Source organism: Mustela putorius, unplaced genomic scaffold, assembly GCF_011764305.1.
Source record: "Mustela putorius furo isolate JIRA1106 unplaced genomic scaffold, ASM1176430v1.1 tig00003949_pilon_pilon_pilon, whole genome shotgun sequence".
Lineage (NCBI taxonomy): Eukaryota > Metazoa > Chordata > Mammalia > Carnivora > Mustelidae > Mustela > Mustela putorius.
This window is the reverse complement of record NW_025422093.1, coordinates 7,054,739-7,073,377: the sequence shown is the minus strand read 5'-3', so window position 1 is coordinate 7,073,377 and position 18,639 is coordinate 7,054,739. Positions and strand designations below refer to the sequence as shown.

The window sequence follows — 18,639 nt, the reverse complement described above, 5'->3', positions numbered from 1 at the left end:
CTGCCTCTGTCTGTTCACGGTTACTGTTAAATTTGGTTTCAGAGTCTCAATCTGCTCATCTAGAAAAGGAGAATAAAGCCATCTAACTCAGAGGCTCACGAAGTATTAACCGAGAGAACAGCCTTTCGCACCTGCCAATTATTTTACTGTAAATGGAGCCTAACTTTGCAATTAGGGTCCCTATTGATTCAAACTCAAGTGTGCTAGTAAAGCCTAAAGTCATCTTTTTCAAATAATCAATCCATTTTTTTGAGATTTCAATTTTTGCCTACTCCCGTTCCCAAATTTGAGCTTTTTACTCATTGCCCTTCCTGTCAAGGAAATAGATAAAGAAAGAGTATCACTTGGAAGGCCACAGAGGTCTTTGCTCCCCTCGCTGAGAACCTGGCAGTGCCCACAGTGACTCACTTCCAACATTTGTCAGTGCCATCAGCTCAAGAAGGGTTTCTGTGTGTTTGTTTGCTTTTCTAACGTTAGTGCTAACTTCTTACCATTCTACAAATTATTTTTTAATTCTAATTTAGCCTCTGAAAGTAAGTCTGCTTTGAGTCCCTGAGTGAGTTCTTTAAAACCAGCTTCTTCAACAGCTATCTTATAAAAACAGTAAGCATGAAACACAACACACTGGGAATATACTGATTTCAAAAACCACAACATCAGCCAACACAAAATGATTTCGCCGTTTACCTTCAAAAAATACAAACATTTTGGGAATGAACTGTATTCACATTTATTTTACCATTAATATAACTATGATTCTGTTGAGGTAGGCTGCGTTTCAAGTAAATGTATGATGTGAAAATCAAATTATTTATACATAATTATCCCCCCCACTGTGTCCTTTTCTTTGGGGCGGGGGGCTAGCATCTCATGGTCCAGGAAAAAGTCATCTCATGGAGCCCAGTGTTCTGGGAAAATGGTGCTCTCAGTGGTGTGTTGGAAGTGATCCACATCTGATAGGGAATGGGGGGGGGGGTGAGAGGTGAGTAAGTAATAAGCACAAGGATGGGACAATCAGACCTACCTGGGTCTGAACGCCAGATTTACTCTTACTAACCATGCAACTTTGGGCTTGCTGAAATGTTCAAGAATGGGCCTTCTGTAATCCAGAGAACTAGGATAATACCACACATGCATGAAAATGAAGCAGAGCGGTGCCTGGGTGGCTCAGTGGGTTAAAGCCTCTGCCTTTGTCTCAGGTCAAGATCCCAGGGTCTTAGGATCCAGCCCCATGTCAGGCTCTGCTCCATGGGGAGCCTGCTTCCTCCTCTCTCTCTCTGCCTGCCTCTCTGCCTGCTTGTGATCTCTCTCTGTCAAATGGATGGGTAAAATCTTTAAAAAAAAAAAAAAGAGAGAGAGTGAGAGAAAGAAAGAAAAGGAAAATGAAGCAGAGTCATAATCTCCTGAAATCATTCCAGAGAGTGCCTGGCCCATTCTAGTTCCTCAATAATTTACAGCTCAATAAAAGAAAGAAAAGAAAAGGTAAACTCCTCTCCATATACTTCTGCTGTTAGGTATTGCTCTGTACTGCCCTGCTCTGAAAAGTGAAAAATCGCTGAGAGTCTACCACAAAAATGTCTAATGAGAGATGTCCAGGTTTCAGGTTCCGTTTTTTCTCTTCGGCTTAGGGTGAAGAGAGGTGTCTGAACACACTAGTAATTCTAAGTGGCAGTTACCGACACGGGCCGATTTGGTCCAGGGCAGGCTAACATGCTGTGTTTGATTGCAAACTGCCGAGGCCGTCAGAAGTGGCAGTCTGCGAGATGGAGAGAGAAGGGGGTGCACTGGGAAGGAAGACAGTCCACAGAACGCTCTGACATCTGAAACCAGGTACATACAGTGATAATTCCACATTGGCCAGATCATTCACTCTTCCCTAGGTCCCCAACGACCCTGAAACTGTGCTATACCTCTGGGGGCCACAGTAGCTAGTGGGGGTGAAGAGCTGATTGGTATTGAAATGTAGAGATCTTATAGACGTATTGCATAGCTAATGGTTTTGTTTCAATAAATACATAAACTACCCAGGGAAAATTGCTTTCATTCAGCCCCCGTCAAATACTTTTCTTCCCCCTAAATATTTCAACATTTATGCTCAAGTCTGCAAAATAATGTTCGTTTGTTCAAAGAATTCATCTGATACTTCCTCTATCTGTACGTATGATTCTTAAGCTTTCTCTAATATCTACCTAGCCTAGCACTGAACTACTGAGAGAAGCTAATTAATAATAGTGTTAATGAATGGAAAAATGTATTTAACATGTGAGTCTTTGGAAGGATTTCTCAAAATGACAGATTTAATTCCCTGAGGGCTGTAAAAAAAAAAAAAAAGTCTGCAAAGAACTGAACTGCGAGGCTCAAATGACTTTTTGAGGATACCAGTTTATTAGTAAAATTTCATCCATCAAATACTTTCCTGAGTGCTTGCTAGGTATAAAAGTCCTTGAAAGCATTTCCTCATTTCCTCAGCTCGTCCGTTTGCTTCTTGGCTCCGGTCACCGGTTGACATGGGAGAGCCCCTGCTCCACGGAAGGGAGGTTGGAAGCCCTTGCTAACTTCTCCCTTTATGCCAGGAACCTGGCAAAACGTCTTTACAGCATTTCTACTCTTTACAGTATGTACACAAGTAAAGGACTAACATCCTGGTTTGAACAATGTGGAAACTGAAACCCAAAGAAATTTAGTTCAGGGCCACAGAGCTAATGAGTGGCACCTGTGATACGAATTCTTACCGAGGCCCAAAGCTCATTCTTTCCATCACTGTGGCTTGTAACCCTTACCCCTCCCCACAACTTTCTCCTTATTGCTTAACTGCTCTATTGTTTTTAATCCTCTACTTAACAAAATTTACCGTATTTTCCTACCCTCTTCAATTGCATAGGCCTCTTAGAAAACTGTACTTCACTACGATAAAATAATGCTGTTGGTAGTATTGAAACTACAAAGTTTTAGGGGATACATGCATATAGCTTATGAACATTTTAGTGTCACTGGCTTCCAATTGGACTTACTTCCAACCCTCTATGGACACATTCTCTGTTCCCATTCTTTTCCACACAGTCCACTTACCCCTCCTCTCCCATGGTGATGGTACTGGTTGGCTTTCATTCTGCCAAAGGGCAAGCTATGGAGCTGGGATGTAAGAATGTTAGTCTCTATCCATTCTAATGAGCTTCATGTAAATTCAGACAGAACTGGTGATATGATCCTAATTTGTAAAAAGTCACCTATAACTGAGAAATAATTTACTGGACCCAACTAAATCTAAATTGAAATCTATACATTTTACAGGCAGCTCCTAGATTTGACAATAATGGGCTGTTCTTTTCATGATCCCACTTTGGGTCCAGGACAGCATAATCTTCAATGAAGGGGATAAGCACCAGAAAAAATCTGAACTCTATGTAAAAGGTCTGGGTTCGTTTCTATTAATTTGCTTTCGATTCTTCCTCTTTTAACTTAGACAAACTAGAAACACCACAGCCTGGGTAAAACTACAGCAGACTCCTTGTTTTCAAATGTTACCTTTCTATGCAAGTATTTTCTTTTCTTTTCTTTTCTTTTTTCTTTCTTTTTTTTTTTTTTATTTGACAGACAGAGATCACAAGTAGTTAGAGAAGCAGGCAGAGGGAGAGAGAGGAAGGGAAGCAGGTTCCTCACCGAGCAAAGAGCCCGACACGGGGCTTGATCCCAGGACCCCGGGATCATGATCCAAGCTGAAGGCAGAGGCCCCAACCCACTGAGCCACCCAGGTGCCCCATGCAAGTATTTTCATTAGGATACTATTTGGATTATACAACTGACAGTGTGACATAGTATTTAGACATCATGAGTCAAAGTTTAACGTATTCATCAATTGACAGAAGTGAACAATTCTTTGTTTCAATGACTGGATTCCTCTTATTTTAAATGCACACTAATTTAAGGCACCTGGGTGGCTCAGTCAGTTGAGTGTCTGACTTCAGCTCAGGGTCCTGGGATCTGGCCCCGTGTCGGGCTCCTTGCTCAACAGGAAGCCTGCTTCCCCCTTTACCCTTCCCCTCTGCTCCTGATCTGTCTTTCACTGTATCTATCTCTCTTAAATAAATAAATACAATCTTTAAAATAAATACGTACTAATTCAAATGCACACTAATTTAAGTGTAATGATTTAGACAATATATACATTTTGCAGTGAAAGATAAATAATTTATAAATTTCAGCTACTAAATAACTTTTAACATTCCCACAGTGATTATTCTTGTCCCCACATAAGAATGCACCGCAGATGTGTATTAGTAAGAACTTTGCTTTAAAAAAATCTATCCGGGGCGCCTGGGTGGCTCAGTGGATTAAGCCGCTGCCTTCGGCTCAGGTCATGATCTCAGGGTCCTGGGATCGAGTCCCGCATCGGGCTCTCTGCTCAGCAGGGAGCCTGCTTCCCTCTCTCTCTCTGGCTTCCTCTCTGTCTAGTTGTGATTTCTCTCTGTCAAATAAATAAATCTTTAAAAAAAAAAAAATCTATCCTACAAAGGTTCTGATAGCCCAAGCAAGGACTTAGAACCATGCAGAGCTTGATTCCAAGACCAGTTATTTCTGTGACCAAGGCAAGTTACATAGCAAACTTCAGCTCAGGCTAAAGCCTCGAAATATGTGGATAACACTCTGGCACAGTGTTAGCATAGCCCAGCCCTCCCAGAATCCACTTTATTTTCCTCTAGTCCTTCATCCCTACCTGCGTCGTGGAGTTCAAGCAGAATATAAAAGAGCAGGAGGGAGACAAACCATCAGAGACTCTTAATCTCACCAAAGAAACTGAGGGTTGCCAGGGGCAGGGGGTAGGGATAGGGTGGCTGGGTTACGAACATCGGGGAGGGTATGTGTTACGGTGAGTGCTGTGAAGTGTGTAAGATGGATTATTCCAGACTTGTACCACTGGGGCAAATAATATATGTTAGGGGTGCCTGGGTGGCTCAGTGGGTTGAGCCTCTGCCTTTGGCTCAGGTCGTGATCTTGGGGTCCTGGGATGGAGCCCCACATCAGGCTCTCTGCTCAGCAGGGAGCCTGCTTCCCCCCCCCCTGCCTGCCTCTCTGCATACTTGTGCTCTCTCTGTCAAGTAAATAAATAAAATACTTAAAAAGAAAAGGAAAAAAAAAAGCAGGTAGGGGTGCCTGGGTGGCTTAGTTGGTTAAGCATCTGCCTTCGGCTCAGGTCATGGTCCCAAGGTCCTGGGATTCCCCCCCCTCCCGTCAGGCTCCCTGCTGAGAGACTGCTTCTCTCCCACCCTTTCCCCTTCCTCCCTCTCATGCTCTCTTTCTCTCTTAAATAAATAAATAAAATATAAAAAAAAAAAAAGAGTATTTAGATGGGCCTACAGGTCCTTTATATTACCAGTCCCCAGCAGGGTGACAGGCACAATGTAGGTATACAGTACATTTTTATTAAATGAATGGATACTGGCAAAATGTGTTATGGTTGATGAATTTTTTTTCTAATAATATAACTACAAAAATTATAGAAGCACTACCAAATCCTCTCTATCCACAAGCATACCTATTGAAAATAAACCTTTTTCCATATTGAGTTTCAACAGAACACACATACACACAGGACTCTACCTTGTCAAAGGCAAATCAAGAGACAGAAAAGACCACGAACCTGAAGAGTATGAAGAAACAGTTCAATAGCTACAGAATGTTGCTGATGAAACTAACAACATCTTAAATAACATATTCAGACATTAATAAATGTATAATTTAGACTAACATGATCTTGCACTGATTATAATGGTAATTGATCAAGAACAAGAAAGGTTAAGTTTTTTTTTTAATGAACATATGACTTTGAGAATTAAAAAATGTATCATGATAGGAATAGAGAACCAATCAGCAGACACGTTTTATTCAATTGTTTCCTTATTCCTAAATGTCACGTAATGTGAAAGGACAAAGGCTTACAACTTTTCTATGAGTTCCATCCATCCTCTTCCACATGGAGGAAGCGTGGAGATGGGGCAGCAGCTGCTTGTGCTCCTAGGGAGCTGACCTGCCTGGTTTCAGTGAAATGACTTGGCACAATCTCTAAAGGCTCGGGTTGGAAACAGTCCATTCACTCTTCTGTTCCTTATGAGAATCAATAACAAAAGCAACAACTACAACTATATGGCCCTTGCTTCGGCCAAGCACCATTCTAATCCTAATTCACTGAACTCTCATTGCAACCCTGTGACAGAAGTATGTACTATTTTTATATTCATTTTGCAGGTGAAAAGACTGGGGAACTGAAAGGTTAAATAACTTCCCCAAGGTCAGACTAGCTACCAGTCCTAGCACCTGAACTCAGACACTCTTACTCTACAGTCCATGCTCTTAGTCACTGCGTGATACCACCTCTCATCTGTCCACCTCCCTCCCATCCACTACCTACTCCACAAGCCCCAGTTTGGTAGTAGATGCCCTCAAGGGGCTCACAGTCTCATGGGAGCTCATGATTATAGTGCAGAATATCAAGGATGCTGACAGACAAATTAGACTCTGTACACATCTGGAGTCCACATACTCAGCAAAGCAGGAAACAGAGTAGGCTCCCTTTATCTAATACAGGTCCACACAATCCTCTCCCTCAAAAGTCCCGTCACTTTAGTCCCAAACCTCCCCCTGCCTGGCATCATGGGTGCCATAGCTGCATAGGAAACTAGGCATTGAGAAGGTCTGTAAGTGTCAGGAAGCACCAAGCATCTATAGCAAGAAATAATACTCAATTGTTTATGTCTCCTGAAATTCGTTCTCAAATCTCTGCATTGTTTCAATCCTAAAAGAGACCACCAGATTTTTATTACAATAAACCCAGTGGTGGGGCACCTGGGCAGCTCAGTCATTATATGTCTGTCTTTGGCTCAGGTCATGATCGCAGGGGCCTGGGATTGAGCCCCACATCAGGCTCCCTGCTCTGCTTCTCCCTCTCCCATTCCCTCTTCTGTGTCCCCTCTCTCACTGTGTCTCTCTCTTTCAAATAAATAAATAAAATCTTATAAAAAACAAAACAATAAACCCAGTGGTTAAATACATATTCCAAATGGGGCCTATGACCCAAGATTAAGTGTAGACCCAACAGGTATGAGCCATATGACCACAGGCAAGTTCTTTATTCTCTTTAAGTCTTCATTTAGCTATTTAAAAAATGGGGATGTCTCATAAAGAAGTCTCATAAAGAAGCTGTGAGGAAAAAATAGTAGAACAATCCATAGCACTCACACCGCACATCACTGGGTACACAGTAAGCACCTAAGACACCACGAGACTATAGCAACATGTCTTTGAGGATGTGAAGTCCTGGTGTTGGTGACTGTCCATTTATTTTCAAAATTTAAAAAAGAAATTATTCAGATAAAACACTAAAATCTACTGCAGAGATGGGGGGCACCTGGGTAGCTCTGTCGGTCAAGCAACTGACTCTTGATTTTGGCTCAGGTCGTGATTGCACGGTCATGGGTCGTGGGACTGAGCTCCATGTCAGGCTCCATGCTCAGCAGGGTGTCTTCTGGACATTCTCTCTCTTCCCCTCTTCCTGTGCCCCTTCCCCTGTTCGTGCTCTCCCCTCCCCATCTCTCAAATAAATAAATCTTTCTAAAAAGCCTATTAACAGAGGAGAAGAAAACCAGACACCCTGCTCATACTGCAGTGGGTTAGTTAGAGATATAATGCTGGTTATTTGAGGTTCCCAGTGTCTAGGAAGTAGCTGATCGCTTAGAAGATTCTCTGAATCAATTCCATTTTGATACACAGCTGTGAAAATATTAATTACATATGCTGTTTTGTGTTGTAGGTTAGAGCACGAGCTAGAGTTAGATGTTCCATGCTGGAATCTTAAATGTACCACTAAGCAGTACAGGAACATCTTCATGGGCTCATGCCTCAGTTTCCTCATTTGTAAAATGGGGATGATAAAAATACTTTCTTTGTAGGGTTGTGTAAAGATTAAGTGAGCCTCCACCTACAAAGCAATTTAAAATCCTACCTGGTACATTTTTAGTGGTCAACAAATGTCCTGGGAGAAAAGACATGGATCCAGGAAATTTAATTATTCATCTTCCGCTTCAAGCCAGGAACTTGGCAGTTACGCTAGAATCCGATCTCTCCCTCTCACATCCTACGTCCAGTCCACTGCCAAGTTCTGTTGAGTCTTCCCCTAAATATCTCTTGGATGCAACACCCCCTCTGCACTGTCACAGTCTCTGCCCTGGTTCAGCCCCTCAGCCTCTCTCACTCCTGAATCACCACCAGCACTTCCGGACGGCCAGCCCGCCGGACAGCCACCGGAGGGATGGTTCTAGATCATGCAGCTGTTGGTTTCCCTGCCTACCACCACCGTTCAAGTTGGTTCGAGTCCCTCTCCTTCAAGAGGGTGATTTCCAGCCCCAGACAAAGTCTTCAGGACCTGGCTTTGGGCTGCTTTTCCAGCTACCTTTTCTGCTGTACACGCCTGTCCTCTTTGCTCCTTATGTATGTTTTTTCTCACACACTCCAATGTTCCCTCTTACTTCCACCACTTTGGGCATGGGACTCCTGCTTGCCTATCTTGCTCACTCCTCCTCCAAGGTTCAGCTTCTCCAAGAACCTTCTCTGAGCCCATTTGGGTTAAACTGGGAGTCTTCCTGTGGGCTCCTGTGGCTCCCTTTCCATGTGTTACATAGGGGTTTTAATGGTGCTCGGATCTTTCTCTTCTCTCTACAGAGAGTTACTAGACTGTTGCCTCTCTGGCTCCTTTAGCTTTGCCTCCACCACCGGATGCCATGCCAGACCCACAGAAGTCACGCAATAAACGTCTGCTGACCAACTGCATGAATCCAAAAATGAAGCGATGAATATTCATTCCTGTTCTACCACTGAGTAGCTGTAGGAGTCTGACATCAATAATTAGAAAAGATATTAATCATAAAATTAACTGTCACTGTATCCCTATATAGGATATATATAGGATAATATATATATAGGATAACATAATATATATTATCCTATGTCAGTGATACATATACGAATGTTTCCTTTTTTAGTGTACATTTCCTTAGATCACCTTAAAGTTATTTGTTTTGCCGTAGAGTGTATAAATATATACAAGCATACTGGTGAACATTAAGAAAACTATTGAATAAGTTAAGGTCAATTCTCATAATACCCCACAATACTGAAATGTATTTTACAGTTTACACGGAGAGAAGGCAAAATACGTAGGTAATTCCCCATCAGAGGCAATAAGGAAAGTGTGAGCCTGAGAGCATTTGTGACTAGCCCTCATTAACCCATGGTAGTAGCTTAGGTCACCTTCTGACCACTACCCATGGGTCAGGACCTTGCTCAGTGCAAGGGATATAAAGAGTTCCTCTCTGCAACTTGCTCAGCCAGGGCATGGAGCCTATATGAACACACCCAAAGACCCTCCATCTACATCTACCTTAGGCAGGCCAGCTACTCATGGCCAGCCTTAGCAGCCCATCAGGAGAAGAAGAGAGGGAAGGGGAAAATCTATCAGGAAAGAGCAATGGGAAAGTCTGCATCAGGAAGATTCGTAATGTAATAAAAAGCAACTTTTAAACAAAATACTCATGAAAAGATTTGGGGATTATTATTATCATTTTTTTTTTTTTTTGCTTTAAGTCAGAAAAACCGGTGATAAAAAGATTAAGGGTTCATCCATGCAGGTGTGTATCCTTCAACAACAGAAAGATCTTTTTCTTGACAATAAACTTGTTACAGCAAGAATAAAACACATCCTTATTAAAATATAAGGCATTATAAATTCCTAGAAGTTTCCTATTTTTTTGATTGGTAATCACTTATTCATGGCTATCAACATTCTTAACAGACCAAAGGTGGGTTTAAAAAAAAAAACAAACTGATGAAATGTGAATGCAGTGTTGATTTTATGCACGTATTATGATTTGATTATAATACTTAGTAATGTCCCATACTGTGTGATGTCACATCATATGGAGAGAATCAGGAAAGGTTCACCCTGAGCTTGCTCAGACTTGAACTGCATGGGTACCATGAACCAAATTCCTTATTTTTTTAATTAGATATTCTTTACGTTTTTCTTAAGCTTTCTTATTTTGTGATTTTAGGAGACTACTCACTATTACTTTGATGTAATTAAAAGGTCCTACAGGATATTCTACATATGAGCGAGAGCAATGAATCCCATAATAACCTGCAAAGTATATAAAAGCAGCTTTTCCAATCGACATGGGACCTATAATACGGAGCAAAGTAACCCACGGGCCTTAATTAGGATCTTTAGGAACAAAAAGAGAAAGGAAAGCCCAAGTCAAAACAATTCACTTTATAGAGAGTAAGTGGTAGATATGCTTTACAACAGAAAAAAGAATCTAGATTATGTCTTCAAAGTCACATGATCTTGACTTTATATTTTGAAAGTAGTCCCTGAAATCACTAGACTGGGAATATTTAAATCTCCTGAAATACATGTATCTTTGAGAGGGAATATACATATCGTACTATGTCACGAATCTAGTAGTGCAACAGCAATGAAAGTGTTATCCCCGAGCCACTTTCTGGATCAACTCTGTGATTGTCCTGAGAACAAAACATTTAAATCTGCTTACACATTGACATAACGATATTGATATTTCTCCATGTTCCCTTCTGGTTGCTAAGAGATTTACACTGGACAGACTGTTGTACTCATAACAAAGCACTTTGGTCCACAAAGCATTTGCTTCAGTTCAGTGAGTCCAGAAGCTCCCTTTGCCTTACTCCTTTCCGATTTTGCTTCCAAGTCAAACAGGGGCCCAGGCCCCAAGGCAGCAGGCCTGTCATCACCACAGGAAACTGTGCTGCATAAGGCTGGTTCAGCCAACAACGTTTCCAGAGTAGGAAAGGCAACGGTGACGTTGTATCTTTATACAAACACATCTACCTTCCCCCATGGTTCTTAGAAGCCAGTTTACCACTGTGGGAGTGGGCAAAGATGTGTGGAGAGGGGGCACTCAACAGTGACCTACCCACAGACAACCTGGCACGGTACAATTAGACCAGAACCTAGCCAAATATGGCAATTCCATAACTCTGCTGTGCAAGGCTTTGAAACATGCACTCTGAGTCTGTACTTTTGTAAAAATGCAGTCAAGAAGTTTATTTACAAGAATATTGAAGGGGGAATGTTCTATATTTACCACCTTGCAGCAAAGCAACTGTAGCCCTCCAAACCCGATCTCGTCAAATCTGCCAGGTAACAAAAGGCAGAGAGGCTCTTTTTCCAGATCCTAACCCTGAAGAAAACGGCAAAGGCACTAAAAATATACCCCATCACCCCTGAGGAGAGGCACATGTGGATGAAATCTGCGTGTCATTTACAAGGCACACGCATCACTGCTCAGAGCGAATTAAGATTATCTTTCCCTTGGGAATTCTCACAAAGAGACATAAAAATGCTTTATGACCGGACTTTCGTATTCAGATCACAGAGTTTTAGTCAGTTTTTATTAATTGCCATGGAGGGAAAGTGATTTGGGCCCTCAATCCCCACAGGGTACCTAGGAGTCATATTTAAGGGCACAGCCACTAAACACTCAGTAAGTACTCTCAGGTGGTAATAAAACACCACTGACCTAGAATATTCCTCCTCCTCCCCACCACCACCACCTTAGAATATCAGCTGGGGATGATCAATCAATGCCTAAGCTTTAATCAGAAGCAATCAGTGAGGAAGGCTTCACGTCCCCGCTGGGCCAAGGGAATTCCTGCATTCAGGATGATGTCTCTCCCCCAGCCGAGAAAAACAAACCTCAGTGATTTTAGCTTCACGTAACAAAAGAAAGTTATTTCTGGCAGCTTATTTCCATTGCACAAGCTAACTAGCAGCACCTTACAAAAATAAGAGGCAAGAGGAAAGAAAGGGGTGAGGGGAAGAGAAGCAGGAAATGACTTTTCTGCTCCGTCTTTAAGGTCACAGATCTTCCCGCGAAACGCACACAGTGACAGTAGTTCTAGCACAAAAAGCTCCCTTTCCACGAGCAAGACCTCTAACAAGTCCAAAAACTGGCTCTCCAGCCTCTCCCTCAAACTCACGTCCCCGAAGTCCGTTTAACCTTGACGGGGCCAGGAAGAAAGTACTTTTAACTCCCTGGCAACACCTTTCTGTGTCATGCCGGCGTGCCCCAGCCCCTGCGAGGAGAGGAGGCGCACCTTCCGCATCAGCCCTGCAATCACCCCCACCCGGCATGCAGCCTTCCCCCTGCCTCGCCTGTCCTGCGGCCGGGGTCCACCGGTGGGCTTCATCATCTGTTCCCAATTTATCCCCTACACAGCACGTGAAAACAGCCCTTCATGCCTCCAACAGACGCCAGGAGGAGATTAAAACAAAAAGATGCCAGGCAAGATATATGCTCTGGCAAAGACCACTACCTTTTTCTTCCGATCCCGGGACCGTTTGCGGTGTTTCCTTTTTTTCTCAGTCTCTTCTTCAGCATTGATTTCTAAATCCCTGTTTTTCTTTAACTGGGAAGCTGCATGAGCCATAATGCATTTAAAAAGAGCTTCTCAAGCACGCAGGGCTTCCTCTTAGAAGGTGATCTCCTCGGGCACCTTTAGCCAGGCTTACGGCAGCATTCCAATCACTGGAGAGAAACCTTTGACCAGAAGCAGGAAGACATGCAAAATGCAAAAGATGCTGTAGAAGCTGAAGCTTTTAAAAACCCCAAAGACGGTTCCCAGACTTCATCCTCCACCTTCCTGCACCTGAACCTTTACATGAGAGTGCGGCCATCGTAATGCATTTATCGTAGTGAGAAAGACAGCTGGGACAGAGGAAGCTGTATTATGGCTGTGTCCCCTGCCACCAGCTGGAAGTGTCTAAGTGATTCCTCGGAAGGGGGAATGCTGCAAAGGATGCTTCTCTGAAGGGAAAAAATCCAGAGTCACCACACATGCAGGAGCGAAAATCCAGTACTAATTCTGAAAACCTATTTTAGAATCCTTCGAAAAAAAGACAGAGCTGCAATTTATACATCACCACTAGTTCTGCAACGAGCACAATTTAACCCGTAATAGAATGGAGCCGTTCCTACTTGAGTTTTAACTGCTGATGGGGACAAAACACATAAAATAAGATTTCACAAAATGCACTACATTTTGCTATGGAGATCCTGACCACATTACAGGGGAAAACAATGCATGCATTGCTGGTCTCAACAGTGCGTCCTTTATGCTGAACTATGGGCTTAAATGCATTTTGTGGGAGAGGACTACAGAAGGGCCTGTTGTCTTTTAAAAACAACACGCTGATTACAACACATCATACAGAAAGACGTGAGCATGTTGGTGTATGGAACAGATGCCCAATTCAGAGGAGTTCCCCAGGACTCTCCTCTCATGTGGTCCACGGGTCGGAGGATGGGCAATCTGGGCAGAGATCAGGGTTTCGGAGACACTGACATGGAGATCTGGCTTCATGTTAGGGTTTGCTTCAATCACCTTACTATTTTTGCCACCTGAGTCCCTGCTGACTGCAGCCTCTGAATATTCATGATGGAGAAGTGAAGCAGCAGTCAGTCGTTCTCTGGGCCTGCTGGGGTGGCTTCTGCCAGGACATACCCCAGAAGAAATGGCCTAAGTCAGGAATCATGTATACACACAGGGGATTCACATGGGTTTAGCAAGAAATGGCTGAATTGAATGGTACACTGGATGGACCTAAAACACTTGAGCCCTTGTAGGAAACCCTAAATGCACCAGGAAAATGAGCGGGGTTGGTGGGGATTGGAATGGGGGGCAGTGCGGATGGAGATAATGTTCCACTGGAAAGACTTAGTATGTTTGCTTTCAATACCATGAAGCCGTGTGCTTCTTCCAACTCAAGAAGTCTGTAACTTTAGAGATCAGTCCTTTTGGCTTTGCAGGGCTGAGGGCTAACACGCATGAGAGCTGGAGCAAGAAGACCAAAGGTGCCGCTTGAAGAGCCGGCTGGCGTTCTCCGGAGCTGTTGTTCGACTGCTTAATAAAGAACCTTCAATCCCGGAGATCCAGGATTGAGTCCCGCATCGGGCTCCCAGCTCCATGAGGAGTCTGCTTCTCCCTATGACCTTCTCCCCTTTCATGCTCTCTCACTCTCTCTCTCAAATAAATAAATAAAATCTTAAAAAAACAAACAAACAAAAAAACCTCCAGTGTGAGCGCTCCTGCAAACAACAGCCACTCACTACATTTCAGACTTGGAGATCAAAGATCTTCCTCCCCATCCCCCCTGTAGGGGGCTTCTTCACCCTCTGGTGGGCGGTGATAGGCAATGGGAAGAGAAAGATGGTAGGCGCATGGCTTTCCGGACCTGCTGCGAGTGGATTTCACACTCCTCTCCCTGTGACTCCCGGTGACCGATTTGAAAATCATGTGGGTCAAACCATTCCCAGAGGCCTACTGCGTGCGCTGGGGGCCTACTGCGTGCACTGATGTTCATGGGCTGCTTCCCCACACAAACCATCTCCAGGAAGAAAGACGTCTGGAAAGGTTCTCCCTTGCCTACCAATCCATCAGCTGACAAAACAGAGGAGAAAATGAAGGAGGGGAATGAAATGAGACTCAGATCCAAAAGTGATAAATCACAGTTGGATCTTAGTAATAAAAATAAGTGGTTTTTCTACCAGAATAATTTTTTTATTGTAATAGGAATAGGTGGGAGAGACTATACAAAGGAGAGACTATACAAAAGTTCTAATTTTTATTTAGAACTTTTGTATAGTCTCTCCTTATATAAAACACCTTGTACTTTTGAGGAAAATTCATACAATTTCCTTTCCTTATTTTCAGCAAGTTGAAGAGAACAGCCAGTTACAGAACTGGTTCATTTCCCACTGGCTCCTGGACCTTTTTTTTAATTCCTTTATAGACACTAATGATACTTTAAAATATATTTCTAAGTATCCCTGATCAGAGTAACCTCTTTGGCTGGGGCTGTAAAGCTATACTTTCCCATTGATCTCTATCAGCTAAAGCATTGTTGGAAATTAGGAAAACAGGCCACAGGTGTTTTTTAAAACTAGAATCATTCTTTGTTTCCCCCAAATTACTCAGAAGTTGAGAATCCATCACAACTTTAATGTTGCCATAACATACATTTTGTGTTATGCTGGATTTTGGAGTATCTCAGTAAGTTGTTAACCCATCCAAAATAAAGTCTAAGGCTTGTTTAGATTTTCTTTCTTACAGAGCATGTGGGCCTTTGTCCTCCATTTCTAAGCCAGAAGAACTTTAAACAGCAATACCACCAAGGAAAGCAGCCCTGTGGGTCTGTGATTTTGACTGTTATACTGCTAATGTCTTAGTTCTTTTCTCCCTGCGCAGCCTACATCCTGACAGGCATTTAAGCATGATAGCCACAAATACTAGGTGTTTCCCTTCCCAACCTGAATTGACAGTTCTATCAATAATTCTAGAAAGCAAGCTATTTATAAGAGCTGAAAATGAAACATGAAAATAATTTTTAAAAACTTGAGTCTCTGAAGTCTATGAAGATTCATAAAACTTTTCCGCTTAAGTCTCAAGAGTTTGCTCTCTTTTATAAGGTTACAGAATTAGTATGAATCTTCCAAGGAAAATGGAGGGCACAGCAGGAACAAGAGTGTGTCTCCGAGCAGGGTGGCCAGTGTCTGAGAACAGGAAGGAAATGCAGGGTTCGGTGGCATCAATTACCACTCACATACAGGGGAACTTCTCCAGTCCCACTCCTTGACATTGGCCTTGAGGATGTACTAGACAGAACTTACACAGGATGAGGACGGCCTGGGCATGGAATTTCAAAGCTGTTGAAAGTTAAAGAAAGACTATTCTTAAGACACTTCTCTCTAGGGAAGCAGGGGGAGGGGAATCTGTTCTGGTTTAATAAAAGCTCCAGCTACAGGAATTCCTAAAGCATCCTTTCAAAAATAAAGTAAAAGGGATCTTTCAGACTTACTAGCAGAAATCCTTCTTGGACTATGTCCTATAGGAAAGGCAATGATAACCAAAGAACAGCAAGCCACTTGGAGGAACTGAAGGCATGGTATCCGAGCACCCAGCTTTATGTCCCCTTACCCTTCCTGCAGAAGGCAGCGTGGCTGAGCAATCTGAAAACCCAGCATCCCGCAGCAAGGAGGAGTCCTGGCCTTTTCCTTGCGTGGACCTTAGTTACCAGAACTTATGTCAAAAACTCTCCTTACGATTCTGCCCCAAATAATTCCTGATTTCATATCAGAAGTGACAAATTTTATTCAGAGCATTACAGCATAAAACTAGTACAAAAAAGTAAAACTCAAACTTTCTAGCTTGGCACTGGGGATAACGTTTAGATCCTAAATAATTTCTAATCCGGGAACCAAAACTCTGTGACCAACTGAAATCCCACTGAAAACAACATCAAGTCAACTCATTAGGATGTCACAGGCTTGAGATGCCAGTGAGGGGGATTTTCCTTCACAGTTTAAGTCAAGTTCCTTACACCTTGCCAGGATTTTGAGATCAACTCGATTACTTCAGCCAATTAATACCTTGACCCCTCTGGTTGTCATTCTATCTCATGTCTCCACAGTGGTGAGCTGGGTGGACACACGAACAATGTACGCAAGTTCTATGAAGAGCATACTGTCTCTTGGTCATTTTGAAGTTACAGTAAAAGAGCCCTTTGGAAAAAATGTGACACGGTGATGTGGAGAAGGGGAAGACGGGGAGTGTGAAGAAATATGGAGGACGGAAAACAGAAAGAAAACCAATGAAGAGAGTGTTCTCCCCTGCCGGGGAGGCTGTACCTTCCCAAACCCACCCCGAGTTCTCGGGAATGAGCCAAGTGTGTGTTTTGATGGAACGAAAACTGTTCGTGCTGCTGTTCGTGTTCCACTTCCGTCTTCTCAGAAGTAGAGCAGGCTCACCGTACGAGTCAAAATATTTTTCCTTCACAAAGAAAAATGGATCCACTGTCATTTCATTAATTTTGGCATCCTAGATAAAGATGATGTCAAGAGACCTTGAGCAGGTTCTGAACAACGTGGGGAACAAGAAAGAAAACAAGCACTAAACCTGTCAATGGTTATACGTGACAGAAAAAGCACCCTGGAAAATTCTCAACTCATAGTCACAGATTCGTCTTCATTTTCAGATTAGACACAAGAAGTGTGAAAGAAAGAGAGAGAGAGAGAGAAAGAGAGAGAGAGAGAGAGAAAGAAAGAAAGGAAGAAAGAAAGAAAAGAGGGACACCTGGGTGGCTCAGTGGGTTAAGCCTCTGCCTTCGGCTCAGGTCATGATCTCAGGGTCCTGGGATCGTGCCCCACATCAGGCTCTCTGCTCAGCAGGGAGCCTGCTTCCCCCGCCCCCGCCTGCCTCTCTGCCTACTTGTGATCTCTGTCAAATAAATAAATAAAATATTAAAAAGAAAAAAAAAGTAAAAGAAAAGAAAAGAAAAGAAATGACTTGCTGGACCACACTGAAAGACTGGTGGTCCTTCCCACACCCTGTGGGGTGGCATCTTCACATCCGTGAGTGCTGGCCTCGGGCCTGTCCGTGTCCATGCTCCATCTGCCCTCCGTCATCCCTGGAGGAGATGGTCCGGCCAGTTCGATGGCTTGACCTCTGTGCTGCAGAGCCGGCTGGCCCCAGGCTGCCAGCTGCTTCTGCCACCACACACGAGCAGTAGATGGGCTTCCCCAGGTGTCTCCGCCACAGCCACATTGGCTGGCAGGGAGGAGGGGATCCCTCATTCTGCATGGAAGACCCACGCAGGATGTGCCACGCAGGCACATCCTGCGCCCTCTCTGACCGGAGGAGTAGACCGGCGAAGCCTGGCAGAGCACTGAGCGGTGAGCAAATGAAGCGTACTGAACAAGTCACTTCCTCTCGAGGCCCCTGTTCATACAGAAGGGGGTGGCTGGACCAAAGGACTTCAAACCCACCCTCTCACGAACCCAACATGCTAGGACTTGAAGGGACAGAAGGTTGTGGGTGTGTGGAAATAAAGGGAGATGCGGAGGAAAGGTATACTGAAGAAGAGCTTGTGATCTGTGCGGGTCCACACAGTAGCCCCCAGCCGTATGTGGCAAGTGAAGCAGGACTAGTATGTCTGAAGAACTGAGTTTTAAATTTAAAAACATACTCAATTCAGATACATACTGCAGCGTGTTTGGAACAATCTGGATATGGGAATCTGCTTTTCTAACTTTAACTTTTATTGGAAAAATACAGATCAAGTATTTCCAATAATTTAGCACCCAAATTAAGACATAAACTAACACCGGATTGCAAGACTAAATACTAGAGAAAGCAATGTAAAATTCCTCAGTAATAACTGTATACATTGAGTCATGTTGAAATGGAGCTATTTTGGATATATTTAATAAAATACTTTAAAATAAATTTAACTTTCTGAAAAGATCTTTCAATGTGGCTATTAGGAATTTGAAATTATATGAGAGGCTCACACTACAGTGTTTGTCTCTATAAAGAGCTTATACTAGTAAAAAGAGCCTAATTTGCCAGACATGATCTTCCCAAAGGCGGATACTTCTGCAAACGAGCGAGAGAAGACACTCAACAGTCAGTCAATACACTTTCCATTTGGAAAGGTGAAGCACAAAGAGGTAGTATGTTCCCAGGTGCCTGTGCTAAAAGAACCATTCATGCACT

At 43.2% G+C, this 18,639-nt stretch overlaps 1 protein-coding gene across 5 annotated transcripts in view; it reads right to left on the bottom strand.

Moving 5' to 3' along the window:
* ANK3 (ankyrin 3) overlaps nucleotides 1-18,639 on the bottom strand; it is a 671,415-nt gene that overhangs the window by 320,811 nt on the left and 331,965 nt on the right. For 3 of the 5 annotated variants that reach the window (XM_045069904.1, XM_045069905.1, XM_045069906.1), the window contains exon 1: nucleotides 12,403-14,047. The exons of 1 other annotated variant lie outside the window; for it this stretch is intronic. In XM_045069904.1, the coding sequence (XP_044925839.1) occupies nucleotides 12,403-12,516 (114 nt within the window). In that variant the 5' untranslated portion in view covers nucleotides 12,517-14,047. Of the gene's footprint in view, nucleotides 1-12,402; nucleotides 14,049-18,639 lie in introns of those variants that run through there. One more of the 5 variants, XM_045069903.1, reaches the window with a different exon arrangement.